The 20,134-nt window shown below is 46.0% G+C and overlaps 7 protein-coding genes and 1 non-coding gene across 8 annotated transcripts; 4 read left to right on the forward strand and 4 right to left on the reverse strand.

Annotated features, from left to right (window-relative positions):
- Nucleotides 1-3: 3 nt before the first annotated feature.
- Nucleotides 4-4,665, reverse strand: MGYG_04511 (ankyrin repeat domain-containing protein 28; the record flags this gene model as incomplete). The annotated part of the gene is made up of 1 exon (XM_003174285.1): nucleotides 4-4,665. The coding sequence occupies one exon, from the start codon at nucleotides 4,663-4,665 to the stop codon at nucleotides 4-6; it is 4,662 nt and encodes a 1,553-aa protein (XP_003174333.1).
- Nucleotides 4,666-5,299: 634 nt separating this feature from the next.
- Nucleotides 5,300-6,218, reverse strand: MGYG_04512 (hypothetical protein; the record flags this gene model as incomplete). Its single annotated transcript, XM_003174286.1, has 2 exons — nucleotides 5,300-5,840; nucleotides 5,911-6,218. 2 exons carry the CDS (start codon nucleotides 6,216-6,218, stop codon nucleotides 5,300-5,302), a joined length of 849 nt encoding a protein of 282 aa, XP_003174334.1.
- A 3,037-nt stretch (nucleotides 6,219-9,255) lies between these two features.
- Nucleotides 9,256-10,488, forward strand: MGYG_04513 (hypothetical protein; the record flags this gene model as incomplete). Its single annotated transcript, XM_003174287.1, has 3 exons — nucleotides 9,256-9,561; nucleotides 9,617-9,841; nucleotides 9,916-10,488. The coding sequence occupies 3 exons, from the start codon at nucleotides 9,256-9,258 to the stop codon at nucleotides 10,486-10,488; spliced, it is 1,104 nt and encodes a 367-aa protein (XP_003174335.1).
- A 782-nt stretch (nucleotides 10,489-11,270) lies between these two features.
- Nucleotides 11,271-14,265, forward strand: MGYG_04514 (hypothetical protein; the record flags this gene model as incomplete). Its single annotated transcript, XM_003174288.1, has 9 exons — nucleotides 11,271-11,539; nucleotides 11,599-11,716; nucleotides 11,774-12,132; nucleotides 12,400-12,877; nucleotides 12,947-13,111; nucleotides 13,165-13,392; nucleotides 13,449-13,685; nucleotides 13,747-13,998; nucleotides 14,071-14,265. 9 exons carry the CDS (start codon nucleotides 11,271-11,273, stop codon nucleotides 14,263-14,265), a joined length of 2,301 nt encoding a protein of 766 aa, XP_003174336.1.
- Nucleotides 14,266-14,677: 412 nt separating this feature from the next.
- Nucleotides 14,678-15,252, reverse strand: MGYG_04515 (hypothetical protein; the record flags this gene model as incomplete). Its single annotated transcript, XM_003174289.1, has 2 exons — nucleotides 14,678-15,190; nucleotides 15,244-15,252. 2 exons carry the CDS (start codon nucleotides 15,250-15,252, stop codon nucleotides 14,678-14,680), a joined length of 522 nt encoding a protein of 173 aa, XP_003174337.1.
- A 1,052-nt stretch (nucleotides 15,253-16,304) lies between these two features.
- MGYG_04516 (fluconazole resistance protein 1) lies at nucleotides 16,305-17,955 on the forward strand (the record flags this gene model as incomplete). Its single annotated transcript, XM_003174290.1, has 3 exons — nucleotides 16,305-16,552; nucleotides 16,612-17,068; nucleotides 17,128-17,955. 3 exons carry the CDS (start codon nucleotides 16,305-16,307, stop codon nucleotides 17,953-17,955), a joined length of 1,533 nt encoding a protein of 510 aa, XP_003174338.1.
- Nucleotides 17,956-18,132: 177 nt separating this feature from the next.
- MGYG_04517 (guanylate kinase) lies at nucleotides 18,133-18,777 on the reverse strand (the record flags this gene model as incomplete). Its single annotated transcript, XM_003174291.1, has 1 exon — nucleotides 18,133-18,777. One exon carries the CDS (start codon nucleotides 18,775-18,777, stop codon nucleotides 18,133-18,135), a length of 645 nt encoding a protein of 214 aa, XP_003174339.1.
- A 583-nt stretch (nucleotides 18,778-19,360) lies between these two features.
- MGYG_10546 lies at nucleotides 19,361-19,464 on the forward strand. Its single transcript has one exon. It is a non-coding gene; the product is annotated as a tRNA-Lys (tRNA).
- The last annotated feature ends 670 nt before the right edge of the window (nucleotides 19,465-20,134 follow it).

Raw genomic sequence — 20,134 nt, forward strand, 5'->3', positions numbered from 1 at the left:
TAGTTATTTCTGAACTTTCTCCACTTGATAGCCTCGCTTACCACCTTTGGATTCTAATTCTTCAGCTAGAGCGTAATGTTTATCATCCCAAGCAAAATCTCGTGGTGTTTTGCCCTCCGGAGTTTTCAGGTTCAACTCTATCCCTTCCACCTGCAATAGCAAAGAACACATTTTTAGACAGTTGAACTTCGCTGCAACGTGCAAAGGTGACCATCCTTCCTCAAAGAGCTGTATGTTTGGATCTGCACCATGCTCAAGTAGCAGCTTCGTTGCTTCGATAGCGTCAGGATGAATATGCATTTTCGAAACCGTAATATGTAGAGCAGTAGATCCCAATCCATCTTGCGCATTAACGTCTATTTCTTTCTGAGAAAGAAGGAGCTTCATGATCTCAAGGTGACAGTACTCTGCTGCCTGCAATAGAGGGCCCCCATTGTCGGTGTTGACGTTAACATTCACTCCGTATTTATTCACCAGTATATCGACCATTTCAGCATTCTGTGATCCGGCTGCCCAGCAGAGCGGTGTCATATTCGAATTGTCACTCAAATTGCAGTCTACCATTTGCGTATCCACCAACAGGTTAAACATTCGTAGGTTATTTATGCGTATCGCTAACGATAGGGCTGTTGTTCCCTCAGAGTTTTGTGCGTTTAGGTCCATGCCCTCTACATTAATCAGAACTTCAGCCACCTCATAGTGTTTGTACCTCACGGCATGTTGCAAAGCCGTTAGCCCGCCTTTTCCTTGAAAGTTGACATTCAGGCTCTTCGTTTTCATCAACGTTTGCAATGTTTCACGACTTCCCTTTGCGGCGAAGTGGAGCGGTGAATAACCGAATTTATCTGGTGAGTTCACATCCACTGCCTCTTTATCCCCCAAAGCTTCAATTGCTTGAGGGTGATTTGACAACACAGCATTGAAAAGCGGTGTTCTCCCTTCTGCATCTTTAAGATTAGGGTTCACCTCTTTGCAAACCAGCAGTGTCTTGATAACTTTATCGTGCCCGTTTCTTGCCGCCCAATTTAATGCAGACTTGCCTTCCTTATCCTGGATATCTGGCTTACAGTCACTACTTGTAAGTAGAAACTTCACCGCATCATCATGACCGTTACCAGCTGCCCAAGACAATGGAGTCCTTGAAGTATTGTCCAGATTATCCACATTTACCATTTTTGTAGAAAGTAGGAATCTCGCAGCCTCAAAATGTCCATTTTCAGCCGCTATGGACAATGGTGTTTTGCCATACTTATCTCGGGAGTCTGGTTCCACCCTTCCTGTGAACAAAAGGTTGTTCATAATGGCAATATGGCCTTGGCTTGAAGCATAGAATAAAGGCGTCCGGGAGAGGTTGTCCGCAATACCTGGGAAGGCGCCTCGCGCTTGAAGATAATCATACGAGTTCATATCCCCCCTTTCTGCAGCGAATGATATTGTGCTGCGGCCATCGCTATCTCTCCATTGTAAGGCTGCACCGTACTCTACCAGAGCTTTAACAACTGAAATCCAGCCCTGTTTGACTGCCTGGGAAAGTGCTTGTCCCCCATTTGCCCCGTCACTAATAGCGGATTCCTCGTCTAGAAGGGAAAGGGTAGATGCTAGCGAGCCATCAGTGATTGCTTTTAGAAGGAGGGCTCCCTTTTGTTCAATGATATTTGTCGTTTGGCGGCTAGGGAGATCGGAATCAACATGTAGAAGCGGATTCCGCTTTGTATCCAGCTTTGACTGTAGGGTTGCTATTTCTGCTGCTAGCTTTGGTAACATTTCCTTGAACTTCGAATAAATAATTTCATTTATAGCAAGACCATATGAGTTGACTGCATCAGCAAGTGTTTGAGAATTCTCTTTTACCGTCGACTCTTGGTTCTCCTTTCCTTTGGAGTTGTCTTTAAATTTCGCTATTCCCTCTGCCCGAGGGCTGTCTGTAACCTTCAGGGGAACGTGTTCTTGTTCATGGAGAGTGTTGAGCATCCTTGTAATACCACTGAGGCAAAATTCGACTTCTCCCTTTAATAACGCTTTGCGGTAGCACTCGCATAAGGAAAGTGTGAGGAGGCGCCGGCGGTTGAGATATTCAACTTCTTTTATCCTGCCCTCATCATGATCCGAGGTATTTTTAAGCTGTTGGCTGTGCAGTAGGGCCCACGATAGCAGCTTTTCAGTCTCCAGCCACAAACCGTCCTTGACGTACGTTTCCGCCGTTTTCTCGGTATTAGTTAAAACTTCTAGGATCGAGGGAAGGTTTCCCTTGGTAATAAAGGCAGGAAGGGTACAGATTAAAAAGTCGCGATCATTTCCCAGCCCACTTCTAATGAAGGCGTCTTGAATTTGGGAGAGGTTTGAATTGACAAGTGTCAGGTCACCAGAGCTCCGAACATCTGTTCTTCCACCTATATTCTTAATGATATGCACCATCGAAGCGAAATATATGGAGTATATTTCTTGGGCACACATCGCTGGCAAGCTTGCCATGTGTGATGTGATTCCTAGAACCGTGGTCCGTTTCGAATGGTACTCGGAAGGAACATTATGCCGGCCGAATAGCGGACGTGTCTGTTGGCTTAGGTCGACTTCAGTTTCTTCAATGCCAAAGTTTCCGCCATTGCTCCAGAGGTTAAAGCTGGAGGTGAAATCTGTCCCAGCGGAATGTTGTGCCTTCATAGCAAGTATGCGTTTAAAAGATGTATCGGTTTTTGTGTTCAGATGTCGAAGTGACCACAGCCATAAACCAAGAACAGCCTCCAACTCCACGATATCGGTGCACCACGTAGATATACCACGGCCGTCCTCGCCGACTTCACGTTTTAGTGACATGTAAATATTCCCACTGGTATCAGTACCCTTTTCTTCTTCTTCCAGTTTACACGGGACCGCCCAAAACAAAGTAAAAGCTGAGCGCCACCCCTCCTTCCAACTGGCGTCGGTAGTATCTAATATGTGCATCGTGGACGCAATAGCCTGAGCTAACCTTTGCGCAACCACCCGCACAGGGACAAGCTTCTCATCCCAATCACACGCCATATGATGTAACCGGGCTCCATACATAAAGGCTCTGGCCAGCTTATCTGGTGTCTTATCCGCCGAGGAGTTTGACTGCTCAGTAACACGCCATCTATCTGGTGCAGATCGGAGATGAGAAGCCCATTTCTCAGGTATAGCCGCACCAGAATCCCACCAATCTTCGGGGGTCTGGCATTGTCTCTGTATGGCTTGTGATTCTCCAGATTCGCTATTCTCCAATCGAAAGCCAGATAATATGCAATTACCACCATGGTGAACAGAGGTCCGTATGAAATATATATTTTCAGTTGAATAGAGCCCTTTCTCTGCGTTGGTCGGATTAGAAAGCTTCCAGCATACTTCTGAGAGACGTACAGCTGCGTATTGGCAAGGTGAAACAGTCAATCTCGATCCAAACTTATCCAGTCTATGTGCTTTATTCCCTGACTGCGGCCCAGTAATGAGTTCAAGGGCAAGCCAGTCCAGCTCATGCCCCTTATATAAGTCAGGGGAATCCACAAGGTAAACTTCTTCATCGCTTAATCGATTCGCACGAAGCATTGAGCGTACTACGCTCATGACTAGCGTTACTCCTAGCTGAGCGACTGCTACTGACGAGTGGCAAGCCCTGAGGCCAAGGAATTGTAATAAAAATCCGAGAGATGTGCAGCTGATCGCAACCCATACTCCTACCCCGTTGTATTTGCCCTTTCCCGTCTTCCAGGAGGTGATATACCGGGTGAACTCACCCTCTGAGTGCGTGTATGCAAACGAGTCAAATGCCTGGTCCCCAACAAACTGAGTGCCCGGCTGAACCCAGTACAGTCGGGATGCGCTTGCTCCATTCTCCTTAGGGTTCCTTTCGAAAACCCGTTCCTTGGTGCTGCTTTCAATCAAATTTGCGCAAAGCCCTGTTCCAAAGCATAGAAGAAAGGTGCCAATAACAGCCAATGGAATGGCATAGGTGTCTTGCAAGTCTCGTTTCACGTCGTTAAACTTATATCTAGCAATTGCAGCCCAGACGAGAACACCGGATTGCAGCAGGGCACCAAGTATAGCAGCGGCTGTAAACCAGTGTCTTGAGCCTTGTTTTATCCCTACGTTTAGGGAAAGATTTGGGTTTATCGCAAAGCGTGGATCTTTCGTGTCGTTATCATCCAGTGAGGACTCATTTTCTTCATCGCCTGGGCGCTTGTCCACTTCTCTCCATTCCTGGTTATCTTTCTTTAAATAATCTTTAAATAAATAGATTCCAGCCACAGCATGAGAATCAGGGTGCTCCGGATAAAAGTCTTCGATTGTAGCATTCGGATCATGCACAATTTCCAGAAGCTTGGGGCGCCCAAAAACACGGGCAATGCCTCCATTGTTATAGAGCTCACAAACTTCTCGACTTGTAGATGAGCAAAGCTCTGCTTCAGCGTTGCCAGCTCCCTCCTGGGCTCGCCCGATGAATGCTCTAAGGGACGGTGTTCCACAGACCCGGATTGCTGACACGACAGTTGTGATAATACCTAGAGGTGCCATCGAAAAGATGATTATGTCCGTCTTGGTCAAGCATTCGCTCAGGTATTGTTTCGTAGGCGCCTCTCCAAAGAGGGAGATGAGCGGAGCCAAATCGGTAGCAAGATTGTTTGAGAACTCGTTCCACCAGTCGGCCGCCATTTTTCAAAGCGACCGGATTTCCGGTAGACACTCTGTGTATACCAAAGTGAACAACTCTTCGCCTGGGAATTCATTTCGAACTGTTTTGGGGGGGTGCAGGGAGAGCAGTTATTTAGCCGCCCAGCGGTTGACATGGCCATGTCGATGTTCCAACAAGGGCCAATTGTAGTGTTCGCTGCCGGGTTAGATGTAGCCCAGTTCGAAATTTAGCAGGGATCCTGCTCCTGTTCACCAGCCAGTTAACTAGTCCGCTAACTCGTTAACTAGTGTCAAAACGGCTGAGCCACAAGAGTATGACTAGTGGTTAGCAGGTTAAAGCTGTATTTTGGCACACATCCACAACTCGTTAGCAATAGTAAGATAGGCTACTCAAAATGATCATATTTGTTGTTAACATTTGCTTCGGTTTAGTACGGAGTAGGCGGCCCGTAACTAGTTAGTTATAGGTATTTAGCTTTGTGCCTGAGCCGTGTGGTGGCTTGGCACAGAACATGCGTCAGTCGGACTTATCGGAGAGAGACCAGGGCAAACACCATAATCGTCATTTCATCCCTGCGGTAGAGCCAACAGGAACAATAAGATACACTTAGAAGGAAGATCAGGTTAGGAAAACAGCCCGCGCTGCGGACCAGGATTATTCTTCTTTCTGGATTTTCCTTTCCCACTCCTCCCACGACATAAATTCGCGCCCTTGTGTCACTGCGTTGGAGTTATACTCATCGAATTTCTTCCACTCCCTCCATGGAACATTTAACTCCCCAACCGGTCTCCCTAGCTCTTGTGCTAGTTTTTGATACTTCTCAGCTTCGCTTGGTGGAATCGGTACTCCCTCAGGTGGGTGATCATCTAATTCCTTAGACATGGGTCCCATCGGTGGTTTCAGTATTCCGGCTGCAATAAGCCTCTCTGTTTCGTCCATATACTTGGTCTGTTTCTCAATTTCAGCCCAAAATCTAGGCTCCAAGTTCTTCTGAAGCCACTTTGCGTCTTCTGGGTGCTCCTGGATATGTTTGAGCTCTTTGTTTGAAAAACCCATTTCCTGGTGAAGGAACGACTTAACGGATTCGCAGAAGGTCCATTCCTTCTGACTTTTAGGAGGCGGACCAGAAAATGGATAGTACTTTCGGAGTATGTGTTGTACCTTAGAGGCTTGAGCTAACCCCGGTTTGCTTTCACTAGTTGTATCACTGATGTTAGACAATTGATTCGAACGGGGGAGAATTCAAAAGGGAGGGGTAATTGTACAGAGACTGCCCTGTCCACTCATATGATAGAATAGGCACATCTGTATCGTCGGACGCTTCGCCATAGTCGATGAGAAAGTAGCATCGGCGGTTGTCAAAAGCAAAATCAGTACCATGGCAATTCCATCTATGCTTTCTAGGTTCCCAGTCACAGTTCCAATGCTTCTGGCACATTCTGTTTAACATGAAGTTACGCTTATCATAGTATCCTTTTCCGGGAATAAGATGAGTGAATGTCTGCACTAGGATACGTACTGGACCAGCCAGCTCCGTAGCTAAGTCATCCGAGCTATCCCTATTCGGTTCCATGGCTGGAAGACAGTCGGTCGAACCCCAGTAACTGGTAGATACGCGAAAGATAATCAGAAAGAGAAGCACAGGCTGGAGGCAGAGAGACAGGAGTGAGAGAAGAGAAGGTATCTGTTTTAATCTCTGGGGTGACTTGCTGGCCAGCGCTTAGGCGCCTAAGTCCTTTCATGCCCTCGGCCCTGACTGTGTCACATCGGCGCTTAAGTGACGGAAATTTAAAAGTGGAGCTTCCCGGATCTGCGATTAACAGGTATCCAAACTCAATAACCCTAAATATAGAGTTAAGAAGTCAGCGTCTAAGAACCTAGAGCTTGCTGGCAACAATGCTATACCAACGGCGCAAAGTCCCAATCCAACAGTTCTCAAAATAGATTTACATACTCCGTACCATACATATACGCAACCAGCTCTGCTATGCGGGAAACCATAGCCTATAAAAATTTTTCCGTTCTAGGATCTATCAAATAGCCAAGTACTGCTTAATAGAAAGCCATGCTCTGTAGTTTATAAGTGAATGCCCGAAATGTATTAGGAAATTTTGTCTCATTCATATCAACGCCTATGGAAATAGGTAAGTTTAATTGTTCTTAAAAAGCGAAGATAAATTTTACGCGCTGAGTTGTTGAGCATAATCAAGACTATTATTGTATGGCGCCTAATTCACCCCCCTAACCGGTGGTGTTTCAAAACAACCCGATCATTGACTATTTTTGAGACCAGTCTTTTTACCTATTGCTGGCGAATGAATAATATCTATAAAAAGAAGATTACACAAACGGAACTGAATTTATTTAAAGCGCTATAGTATAGTTACTCTAGCGAGGCAGGGCTACGTAGATGCCAACATTATTTCACCCTTTATAATTAAACTGCAAGAAAGGCACATTTGGAAGACCCCTATGCACTTTTTTCCAGTAGGCGCGTTGGAGCTGATGAGAGCAATTAAATTCCAAAAAGAAGTTGGTAAGTGCTGGTTAATTAGTACTTATATAAATGCAGTAATCATCCTGAATCCATTAGATAATAGATAATATTATCTTTAATAATTACAGAAGTCTATAACTTATTTATTAAATTACTATCCTGTAAATCTTTACTGGCCTCTGGAGTTGAGATACCGTCTATCTCTATAACCCTAAACCCTAACCCCACCTGTTCCAACAAGCCGTCTTCCTACATATGGACCCTCTGGGCGTTAGTTCCACTTCTATATTCCATCCCTTTGGCTACAATGGTATGTACGAAGCAATCTTTAATTAAGAGTCTTGAGTAAACCTGATATCACCATCATTAGGCTAGGGCAAGCTCCTCTCATTAAGGCAGGAGAAGCAGCAGTAGCAGCAGCGCTAGGAGTGAATTCAGTATTGGTCATTCCCAGAAACGATATGACCCGAACTGACCAGTTTGCCATGGAACGGGAGAGCATACTAACAGGGCTCAATAATGGCGTACGTATTATATACCTATGCCTTGGGCCCTTTGCTAACTTTGCCAGAATAAGTATAAAGTAATAAACAAGGATATAAGATTATGATGATAGAAATATAAAAATATATGTACCTCTTCTAGTTACTAGTAATTGTACGGGAAGTGGTAATAGGTATGGAAAAGGTGGCATTGACTCTATAACGCTGAAAATATAGAGGAAACCTCATTTCCGAACAAGATGTTGTGGTGATAGGGAGATCTGACATGATTTAGGAAAGGTTGAGTACAGCCTTGGGTTACCTTGAATACTAGAATCTTGAGGGCCTGGGGTATCTATAATATAACAGCACAGAGAACACTTTAATCCTTACTGCTGCAACTTAGAAAGTTTTTAGGAGTACCTAAACCCGTGAACTATTAACTCTTCAACAGGAAAAATATAAACAGCAGGCAGCTATAAATACCCTTTTTGACCCTGTTTCTATATATATCTTGTTTGCTAAATCATCTAAAATAGTATCAATTTCTTGTTAATTCCCTATTACATTATATCTCCTTCTGGTGGCCCCGAGAATAGGATTCGGTGTCATTTCCTTTAAATTGTTCATTGATATCTTGGAGACGGCAGCTTATAACAGTAGATTTGGTCAAGTGAGGTTTGTTCAAATACTTACTAATCTCCAACTTATTGGCCAGTTAGAAACAAGATAGGAGAGAGATAAAATGGCACCCAAATTATGGAAATGCTCTATTGATATGCAGATATGCCTTGTCCGGGCTGGCTGAACTTAGATAATAAATTGAGTAAGAGTATTCCGGGAGTTGATTCCGCGGAAGTACACCGATATCGTACCTCGTAGACATCGCGACGAAGTGTCAATGAGGAGACATCCAAGTTTATGCACAGCTAGTCGTCATTAAAATTATAACAACTCATCTCATTCTAGAATCCATTACGTATATGGAAGACCATATGCTCTATAGGCTACTATGACGAGGGCCATTCCCGCTGACCCTACTGGAGGAGGCAGGCTGCGCCCGTACAAGGGATCCTTGGCTTGTTTACGGTTCGATCAAAGTTTGGAATTGCCCCACCTCGGGACGGACGGCCCCACACACACTCTAACGACGACAGTTTGCCCCTCCCGCTTCACTAAACTTTTTGACATTATATACTTCGTCCACCACACAACAATCACGATCTTCGCACACATGAGATACATCAACAAAATGCATGAATGCCCAAAATGAGGTATTTTTATTGATTAGAAAATATTGGTCTAGAGTTCGCGCTAGGTTTGGGGTTAACCAGCTCAGACGAAGAGTGCTCAATATACATCGCAGCGGCAGATATGACAGGAAGTTAACGAGTTATACACAAGCTTGAAGCTACTGGAAAATGAGAGGTCATTGTGGGATTTTGGAAGGCATTGACATTCTGTGCAACATTGCGGACCCCTGCAACACATTGCGCCAGTCTAGGGACTTAGGCTTCTATAAAAGAATGTCCAATTTTCAAGGCAACTCTTTCATCAGACTTGACGCGCCGCTATTCTGATTGAAATGACATTCTATTTCCTATTAAAGTCTCAATCACTCAGCATCAACCATGTTTGACATCTCAGGAGCGCATGCCGAGCTCGATACCATTCACCAAATTCAAAATGCGCTCGTGGAGCGTCTTAAACAGGAGCGCGCCAAGGGGCCACGCGCTATATCGGCCGCTGTGGACAATGGCATGACTTACCTCTTTAATCTCGCTGTATTCGTGCATACGAATTTCAATTCTCAGGTAGGGTCTGTAGGTCCCACACCACCAAGCAAGGCTCTCTTCCAAAATGTGAGGGCAAGTTTCCAGCAAGTCCAACAAACTACAATGGGGACCCTAGATGACTTATCCCGCATTCAAGCAGAGGTAGGAAGACTGTGATTCTACTATGGATATGGTGGTTTGCAGCTGACCTTCAAAGAGTGTTGACCTAAGCTCTACCCGAGTTGCCAAATTATTAGCAAAAGTTCAGGAAGCCAAAAAGTCCACTGAAATAACTCTCAAGGACCTTGGCGCAAGGATTGAGGAGGCGTCAAAACAGGAGCAGACCTGGGAGGCGCAAGTGAAACAGAATGAGGAGCTGCTCCAAACCGCTGAAGAAAAGCTCAGAAGCGACGAAGAAGCTCAAAGGGATACAAACATTGGGGTATGTAGCACGGTTTAGTGTTCTGCGTGCATGTCATCTTTCATTCTGATTACTGATCACCGCTGTGATTATAGCTTAGTATCCTTATACCGTTTTGGGGAATAGCTGGTTTGATTGACCATAGAGCAGCACCAGGGAATGTCCTGCTCGCCTCTGCAGTCGGCGCCCAGAAACAGGCGTTACAAGATGCAGATAACTCTTTGATGTCCACGAGGAACTACCTGATCCAAACCCAGAAGGAAGAAGCGGACTACAGAAACGAAACAGCACAACTAGATGTTCTTACGGCACAGCTTCAAAACATGACATCTTCTATTACTGTGACTGCAGGCAACATCAATGACATGGTTCAAGCTACCGGCAAGATGAAGGAAAATGCCGCTCAAATGGTGCAACTGGCGAACAAAATGTACAACGACGCAACTATTGCGTCAGGGGACGCGTTCTTCCGGGACGAATTTGTTAACCCGATACTTGATCTCTGCTCTTTGGTAGTTATCGAGTTCAATGCTGCCCCTAAGATTGACACGATCCTTGACGAGCTGAAAAACGCTTATGGTGAAAACCCTATCCCCCAATCTATCAATCAGAAGTTTGAAGACATCAGGGCACGCGTCAAGCGGTTTCTCCCCCCTACTCGAAAGTAGCTAGGATGAAGTTGTTGATTCCAATATCAATTTGTGCTTCTGACGTTGTTTTCTCTGCCTGCTCGCCTTAGATCATGTTGCGTATTCTATTTCCCCGCAAGCAGTAGCATTATCCCCATAAAAAATTGACTCCACGAGAAGCTGTTTATTCCCAGTGGGTACCACGATAGACTAGTCAAAGATGACGTGAAGCGGGGTTCCCCTAAGTTTGAATGCAACAGGGGTATTCTGTATTTTGTACATGGTTCGTTGCCAGCAACCTTGGATGGGGCAATCCTATGCACCATCGAAGCTGAAGCCTTTCCAGCCAACAAGACTTTCAGCTCCAAGGTTTGTCTGTGGTACAGGATCCCAACGTGGCGTCCAGTATAGTCTCCAAAAACAACCTCATGGAGGGTTGTAATGCACGCAATTTACATGTGGTTCAACCTCCGCCTTTGGACCCATGTTTTCCGAACGGCAGCGGGTCTAATATCCCTTGTTAAACCTTCTCAGCTCCTGCAAGGTGGGTAACATCTCAATTTTGAGACTCATCTCCAGGCGGATATCAAATGTAGGGCGATATGTCGCTTCCCCGAAATGGTAGGTGATTCCATCATGATATGCAACGCGGTAACAAAGCCCAACACAACCGGACGTTTCCCAGAATTACTTACCCCTCGATGTGATATTAAAGGGGTCTGCCAGTCGCCTGGTGTAAGGGCTTTCCATCGCCCCAGCCAGGACATCTCGTTAAACACCCCCATCGTATTTTCATGAACGTTGTTACCCTTCAAAAGAAAATGGCAGACAACCAAGAGCATGTTGCCAATGCCGTCCAAATTCAAAAAACAATGGACTATGGCTCGGGGCCAGGAGACCTCCCTGGCATGGCTGACATAGCGGTCGCCCAGATCAAGGCCTCAGCTATGTTTGCGCACCCGTGGCAGCAGCTTCTCGGTTCCGCCCCTGTTGCTATCAACTCTACCGGATTGGCCTTCGTTGCTGCTACATCTGACACCGCAGCGACAATCGAGCTTGACCCCCCAAAAGGCGGTTTCCAGTATCTCCAGTAAGTAAAATTCCCCTGAAGGTTAGGAAGCTGCACAAGTTGACCGTCCTACTATCCAGCTATAAGTCCCTCCGTGCCAATCTCACTGAATGCGGTGACATGGGAACGAAGGCCTTCCTCGCCGCTGATGGCGGAATGCTGTATATCCACAGTGTTGCTTCCATGATTCCTGATAGGGTATGTTATAGTCTGCTATTTAGTTTGGATATACAAACGGGCTAACGTGCCTTTCAGGTAAATGGTATCATGGAAATCATAATCGATCCCATTAGCGCTCAGAGAATGCTCAAAGGAGCTCTCCTGAGCATTAAAAAGAGCGCTGATGACTGCTACGACAGGGCCAAGACGATTGACAAAGGATTCAATGACTGGATGCTGTACGCGACGGAGTTGTATGCTTGCTGCGTGCAAAAAGAATCGACTGCCGAGGAGCAACTGTCAAAAACGAAACTCCAGATGCTGGCAGCGCAAAACATTTTAAAAACTGATGAGGTCAATGTCAAGAATCAGAAAGAGGCAACACGGACGTTCAAGAAGCAACTTCAAATGGCGTCAAGCGTTTACAAGAAAGCTTCCGATGACTTCCCAAGTGGGTGAGTGTCATATGCAGGCCTTTCATATATACCTACCATGAGCCCCGAGAATTCCTTTTGGTATCAATGGATTGAACAAATATGCCGTCTGCTGGTGCAGTCGCCGCTGGTACTTCTTATCTCTTAGATTTGGATCTATGCGCTCTCGTGTTTGTTCATATCAAAAGGGGAGTTTCTTTACCCAACCCATTGATACAAGGAAACTCAAGGCTTATGGTAGGCTTGCCCAAGATCTTAGCAAACAGCTGACACAATTCAACGAGATAGGTGGGATCTTGTGGGCCAGGAAATAGTTGGTAAGCTCGGAGATACCGTTATCACTGCCCTTGGCCAGTTGGCCACAGCATACACGGAAAACATGAACTATACTGCTCGAGCAGAGGAGGCAGAGAAGATGTTCAAGGATTTCAACAAGAAGGGCGGAAATGACAATGGGAGCGGGAATACGCCTCTCCCAACCCCTGAACCAAAAGCAAAGGTTCCCCTGCCTCAGGATAGCACTGACCCTGCCTATGTGCAAATTAAGCCAGCAATCGTTTATCTCCGTGTGCTATATTCCATCCTATTCAAGGGACAGGGAGGTGGTATCAATTGGGACGAAGTTTCCACGACTACTGGCTCGGGATCAAAATCACTCTTGTACACTCTGCAGATGCTCAAGAATGCTCGTGATCAATTCATCGAAGTGGCCACCGACAAGGATCCAAGCGTCAAGTTCAAGAGTGTCCTTCAAACTTCTATTCAGGTGAGGGTTAAGCAGTGACCAAGCTTCTCACGTCATCGTTCACTTGCTAATAACGGGCCGTCATATTAGATCGCTACCGAGGTTTACAACCTCGGTGGGAAGGGTAGTATGAAAGATCTCCCGGGCCCGGAGGACGAGAAGGTCAAGAAGTGGCAGCAAGATTTTAACCCTGCATACAACGATGCAAATGAGTTGTTTGCGGTGTCCAAAGCCCTTCCTGGCTCAACAGGCACCGTATGAATTCCCGCTCTTCTACTTGCAAGAAAAATATCTGATCGAGTTGATAGGAGACAATTATGGCCAACCCCAACAAGCAAAAAACTCAGGACCCAGAGATGGCACAAGGCCAGGCGGTGCTCGAGGCCGCCAAAGATCGATTGCACACGACCCAGCAAGCCTATACTTCATCGTTGAAAGCTTACCAGGATGCCACGAAAGCACTCACAAAAGACCAGAGCGATCTGGCAGCGGCACAAAACAGGCTGCTGGAGCTTAACACTGATGAAAAGAACCTTGTACGCCTGCCTATCAACCACCATCGCCAGTCAGTTGGCTAACACGTACGTTATAGACAGCCATAAAGACCATCCTTGAGGCGTCCATCCGTCTCATCGCCGTCGTCAAAACCAGAGTTATGGACCTGGTTACGTTTTTCAACTCGATCAGTTTGACCATCGAAGTGATCGTTGAAGAGGTTGTGGAGGACTTCTTGAGGAAAATCCAGGAGAATGTGGCCAACAACGACCCAGATGGCGAGTTGGACGACCTGAAGGTCGGCAATTACAACTTCACAGACCTGGCCCGCACTGTAAGTCTGATGGCTTGCCTTGAAGAACAAGCGGAATAATATGCCTGACAAATGATACTAGCAAATCTACAAGAGCGCCATCTTCATGCGAGCATATTTCGAGGTATTTGGCGAGGTCGCCAAGATGTGGTCGGACTTATCTGTCCAAAGTATCATGCCAGGAATCCAACTCCTGAACAGTATCAGCTCTGGTATCGCGGGACAGTTGGGCAAAGATCCGAAAGAGTCCAGAGACCAGGTTAGGAACAGCGTTAGTCAACTGAACAAGTGGTTCACAGATGCAAAAGCCAATATTGAGAATCTCGCCGGAACTGTAAGTGTTCCTATCTAGCCGCTATCCCTAGCATATATAATCATGAATCATCCACACTAACCCCCTCTCTAGGAGCAAAAGAAGATCCTCGAGCAGATGGATACTCGCATTCAAAAGATCGCGGAGGATACCACGAAGTTGCCACCTCCAACAGAGACAACTGCAAAGGCTATCAATGCTGGTGCAGCTAAGGTCACGGATGCGGCAAAAAATGCAATTGAATTCAATGCGGATAAGAACCCCATGGCTGTTTGGGTAAAGAAGTAGTCCTAGGAGGCTGGAAAGGCAGTGATTTCCTTTTTATTGGTATCACCAAGGGTTAAATTCTCTAGCCAGTTACGCAACGGTGTGGCTATCGACTTATAACAGGCTCAAATTTGCTGAGAATTCCGTGTAGCTAACACTGCAATGTGTAGCTAACACTGCAATGACAAGTAAACATATTCGTCAAAAGAAATTGACCAGGAGACTTGGCACGAAAATTCGAGTATAAGCTTCATTCGCCTTGGGCACTGGGATCTTGAAGACATGGGGTATAAATAGTAAACCAGCATAAAAAATGCTTTAGTTAGTGGGTGCCATGGCTTCGAAAATTGTCGGGAAGAAGACCGTTGAAATATTATAGACCCTCGTCACTCAGTGGGAAGAGAATAAATGGCAGGCGCATATACATATTTTCTTAGGTCTTATTCCCCTCACATGTCTTGTTTGCAAGATCAGTTAAAATGGTATCAATTTCCTGTTCATTATCCATAAGTTCAAGGCTCTTTTCGGCGAATATATCACGGTAATCCTCCAGTGTTTGCTGCTCAGAATTGTAGGAATAAAAGCGCACGTAGCTGCCTACGGCACATATACCGTAGAGTATCCCCGAGTAATCTTGCTCTACATGCACTACTTTCAGATATTCAAGTAGCTGGTCGGCAACGTCGTCCCAGGACAATCCATTAATAAAGACTACCCTCTTGGAGAAGACGTTATTCACGCCAATTCTGACGCTTAAAATTGTAATATCGACTCGGTTTCTGGTGACTTCCGTCAGTGGCCGCTGTTCCAGCTCTAATCCACACAACCTATCCTGCGTAAAATAGAGTGGTAGGACATGAACCCAGAAGTTGTTGCTTGCAGCCCCTTGTGAATTGGGGTTTTTTATTGCCAAGTAGTAAAATTGAGGAACAGGCTTGCTTAAGTACTGGGAGGCCGTTAGCAAATAGATATATAATAGGTTAAAGAGTATCAACTCACGTATGACATTATTATGTATAAAAGAGCAACGCGCTTGGCCTGATGTTGTTGATGCTTTCAAGCTTCGGATGTCGTCCCTGCCAAGACAGTATTGATTATGTAACAGTGAACACGGCTCCCGTATTATAGTTACTCCGTTTCCGAACAACATGCGACAGATGCACGGGCCACATCATGACTAGAACCTAAATCCATTTCCCTCCATGATGTTTCATTGAGTACTCCGTACGGAGGACTTAGATACGACTCCAGGATACCCTCAGATCCGTTCTATTTGCTACCCATTGTCTAGGGCAGATGGCTGCTGCTTCTTATCACCCTCAGGCTTGCCTATAATTCTTAACTTTGTCCTCCAACCGGCTGCTACCATCCATTCTCAGGATAGACACATACTCACCCGCGCACTCCTGGCTTCGGTAGCCATCAGCTCTATCACTGCAATGCAGCACAACTGTTCTAGCTTGTTGAAAGTACTAAAATGCATATTTCTATAATTATACCCATGAGACCGACGCGCATCCAGCGGTAGTTCGGACCGGCATATTGACTGATGATTTGGAGACCCAAGCCTTTTGTGGGGCATGCTGCCAAATGGGAGGGCCCCAAAAAGCCTGTTATGCAATCCTTTCCTTGGTAGTTTATTGGCTATGGCAAGGGCTTCGGGCTGCATCCATTCGCGGCACTTTGGAGTTTTCCGGGGCTAAGATATAAATTTCAACCCAGATTTCAGGGTTCAGGCGGGTCCCTATATCTCCCTGTAGAACCCGGGGTATTTCCATCAGTAAATAACTCCGTGCACACCAAGGATACCTTGATCTCATTGGAAGTTTGGCGCTTGTCAGAGTCGGTCTTAGCAATGAAGCTATTTCCGCAAATATCTTGTTATCTCCGGATGGTTATCTCCGTTACCCTACAAGGGCTTCAATACTCAATGGATTGGAGTCCAGTAACTCCGGTGCAGCAGGTATGGAGATCTACATATTATATTGTACAGTTCTTCTGGATGGTGGAGGTAAAACCCACGTCTCAATTGCATTTCACCTCATGCGCAATTTCCCACCATGGGCGCAGCAGAGACCGCAATGGACACTCGCCCGGTAGAGTTGTGTTCAAGCACGAAGGATGCTGTCGCCCCGGAAGCGCCGTTAGAGCTTGACAACACAAACATTGAGGCAGTGCCGGTCTCCCAAAAGGCTGAACTACTGCTGGTCGACTGGGATGGACCGGACGATCCCCAGAACCCACTCAACTGGACAAAGACTAAAAAGTGGCTGAACATCATTCTTGTAGCGTACATTACGTTTGTCACGTAAGTTAAGCTGCCCCAGGCTGACCCTCATGTGTATGCACAGCTAAGTCTATTTGCAGTTCTTATGGATCAACTATTCTCGCGCCTGGAGTTCCAGCACTTCTACAAGAATTTGGAGTCACTAATAATTCACTGGCTTCTTTCGTCGTTTCGATCTATATCCTCGGCTTCTGTGTTGGCCCCTTGTTCCTGGCGCCACTTAGTGAGCTCTACGGGCGTCTGCCCATCATACAGCTTTCGAATGTCTTCTTTCTCGTCTTCTCGATTGCTTGTGCAGTGAGTACTAACATCGGGATGTTTATCTTTTTCCGTTTAATGCAAGGGATCTCTGCCTGTCCTCCGCTGACTCTCGGCGGAGGACTGATTTCTGATCTTATGGTTCCCACAGAGCGTGGAAGGGCCCTGAGTATTTGGGCAATGGGACCTTTACTTGGGCCCGTTATCGGCCCTGTTATAGGGGGATACATGAATGAAACAATCGGATGGCGTTGGACATTTTGGTTTACAGCAATTATGGTACGTGAAAAGCTTTAAAACCCTCAATGCTATAACTATCCTAACTAACTGACTTCAAGACTGGTGTTTCAATATTAGCATCAGTCGCAATTTTAAGAGAAACGTATGCGCCTACCCTCCTCGCAAGGAAATGTGCATGTCTTCGCAAACAAACGGGAAATCCAGAATATAAGTCAAAGTTCGATAAAGGTCTTTCCGCAGGCTATCTCTTCAAACAGGCAATCATTCGTCCAACTAAAATGCTGATACTATCGCCGATTGTCTTGGTCCTTGCGATCCATATGTCAATCATTTACAGCTACTTATATTTCATGTTCACGACCTTTACCTTCGTCTTCAAGGATCACTATAATTTTAACTCCGGAGAGGCAGGTCTTGCATACCTGGGTCTAGGAACCGGTTTTGTTGTTGGTCAATTCAGCGTTGGATACTCTTCTGACCTGTATGTTAGGAAGAAGTCGAATATGACAGGCGTGATGAAGCCTGAATACCGCCTCCCACCCCTGGTGATCAGCGCATTCCTTATCCCCATCGGCCTTATCTGGTATGGCTGGACAGCTGAGAAGCAGGTACACTGGATAGTACCTATCATTGGTACAGCCTTTATTGGCATTGGTACTATGTGTGCATTCCTGCCAATACAGATATACCTTATTGATACGTTCGGTATCTACGCTGCTAGCGCGCTTGCAACTAATACAGTCGTCAGGTCGTTATTTGGAGCAGTCTTGCCGCTCGCTGGGCCGCCTCTGTTTAAAAGGCTTGGACTTGGCTGGGGGAATAGCCTGTTAGCATTCATCGCTTTGTCTCTGTCGCCTGCCGCGTTCTTTTTACTTAAGTACGGGGAGTACATCCGGACGCACCCAAAGTTCCAAGTTAAGCTCTGACTTTAATTAATTATGTGCTACTAATCGTTTTATACTTATATCCGATAATAAAAAGAGCCTAGAATAACGAAATATAATTCATATATCTGCTATGAAAAGTCTGATATAGTTAATCCTGTGATTTGAGCATTCCCCAGACTGATTGATTGACGTGAGTAACCAACACCAGGCCAGACGCTACGAGTATACGAACCCAACGAGCTCCTCGTACGCCCTGTCCAAATCATCATTGACAATAACCTTATCGAAAAACCCCGGAAAATCCACATACCCAAGCTCGACACTCGCCTTATTCAACCTCCTCCGTATATCTACTTCACTTTCCGTCCCACGTTCCCTGAGCCGACTCTCCAGCACCTCAAGGCTAGGAGGTTGAATGAAAACATACCGCGCATCAATACTAGAATCGGCCTTTATCCGCTCAACTCCCTTCACATCTATCTCAAGTATAACGACGTACCCCTTCCCCGCTAGGTCCGAGATAGTCCGCTTACTGGTCCCGTAACTCTGGCCGTTGAAGGTTGTGTGTTCCACGAAACCGTTCTGTGAGATGAGAGACGCGAACTGCTCTGGTTGTACGAAGAAGTAGTTTATCCCTTCGACTTCGTTGGCTCGTGGTTTCCGGGTTGTGTGGGACACGCTGAGGGCGAAGGAGTCTGGATGGGAAGAGACTAGCTTTTGGCAGAGTGTTCCTTTACCGACTCCGGACGGTCCGCATATTATCAGTGGTCGACGGTTAGAGGGTTGATCCTCTGGGCTTTTGTTAGGTGGTTTGGTATCACCTGGTGATGGGCTGGCTGAGGATGGCTTGCCGGCAGACATGCTGCTCCGTCTGTTGACTATGAAATTGCTATCTTGGATTTGCTACCTTGGTTGATAGGGCGGTGACGGTGCTATCACAGTATACAGTGAAGAGGTAGAGTAAAAGTGATATCATGCGACTTGGTGTAGGTTGTGCGTGAGTGACGTCGGAACCGAATGGCGGTTATTCAGTACCTGACGCTTGATCTTGCCACAACGTTGTAGCAACGCCTTTACACATACATGTAGCTATTTACATGTACATTAACCAGACGTTGCTGATGCCAGACACCAGAGAAACAATTGATAGAGTCAAGATGCAGCATCTCAAACGACTCGCGATAAAACCTTCATCCCTGCAAGAAAACCTGCAGCTCGCGTTTATGCTCACGTGCCCCATGGAAAAAAAATCGCACATTCAGCCTTTTCAATATAAAAATCTCCACGGACATAAAACAATTCATGCCAACTACGGTTTACACCCGCCATCAGCATCTCTAGTACGTAGTTATAGCCTAGTCTGAAGCCGATAAGGCCGTCAGAGTCTACAGTGTGTGTGTCCCTGCGGCTCATTAAGCGACGAGAGCGCCAGAGCCTCCATCAAGCCTGGCTAGCTCAATCGGTAGAGCGTGTGACTCTTATTCTCTTATAGCAAGTTTATAACAGTTTGCCATCACAAGGCTGCGGGTTCGAGCCCCGCGTTGGGCTTTCTTTTTTGCTCTTTTTTTGTCTCGTAGAGCGGGTTCAGTTCGGGTGCGAGCTCGGGTTGAGGTTCAGGGGTGGAGCAGCAGCCATTTGAGAGGAAGCAATTTGATTGGATGGATGGTTGGTAGGTCTTCTTCATTCATTGATTGACGTTTGATTTTTGGTAGAGCTGAGAGAGGGAGGAGATCATTTTCTTGATTAAAAGAGATAGACAAGGAAGAGACTGAAAAAGACAAGGGGTTGAAAAAAGAATGAAGAAGAGGGATGGATATCAATTAGTAGAAAGAGAGAAAGATGATCAAATGGCTGACGTGGAGGAAGATGATAACTTCAAAAGGCTAATTTATCCTATAGCTTGGGATAATCAAGGAGGTTCATGGGTCAGTAAGAGTATAAGCAGTCAGTCGGTCGATAGAACGGTGGCCTGATTGCAATGTATCAAGACAAGACAGGGGTGGTGGTCAGTTTGAAGTAATAAAGCAGATATAGAGTAAAGATGATAGGTAGAATGTAGGAGAAGCCGAAGATAAAACGCCGAGAACACCAAGCAGGAAGTGAAGTGAAGCGACGAGAAAGCAGAGAAGAGACCCCCAAGCTAGCCGTTAGATGAAAATAAGAATCAACTCGAAATGAAGAAGAGGCGGGAGTTGGACGTAAACTCCGAATCAAAAGA

Source organism: Nannizzia gypsea, genomic scaffold (genome assembly GCF_000150975.2).
Source record: "Nannizzia gypsea CBS 118893 supercont1.3 genomic scaffold, whole genome shotgun sequence".
In the NCBI taxonomy this organism is placed as follows: Eukaryota; Fungi; Ascomycota; class Eurotiomycetes; order Onygenales; family Arthrodermataceae; genus Nannizzia; species Nannizzia gypsea.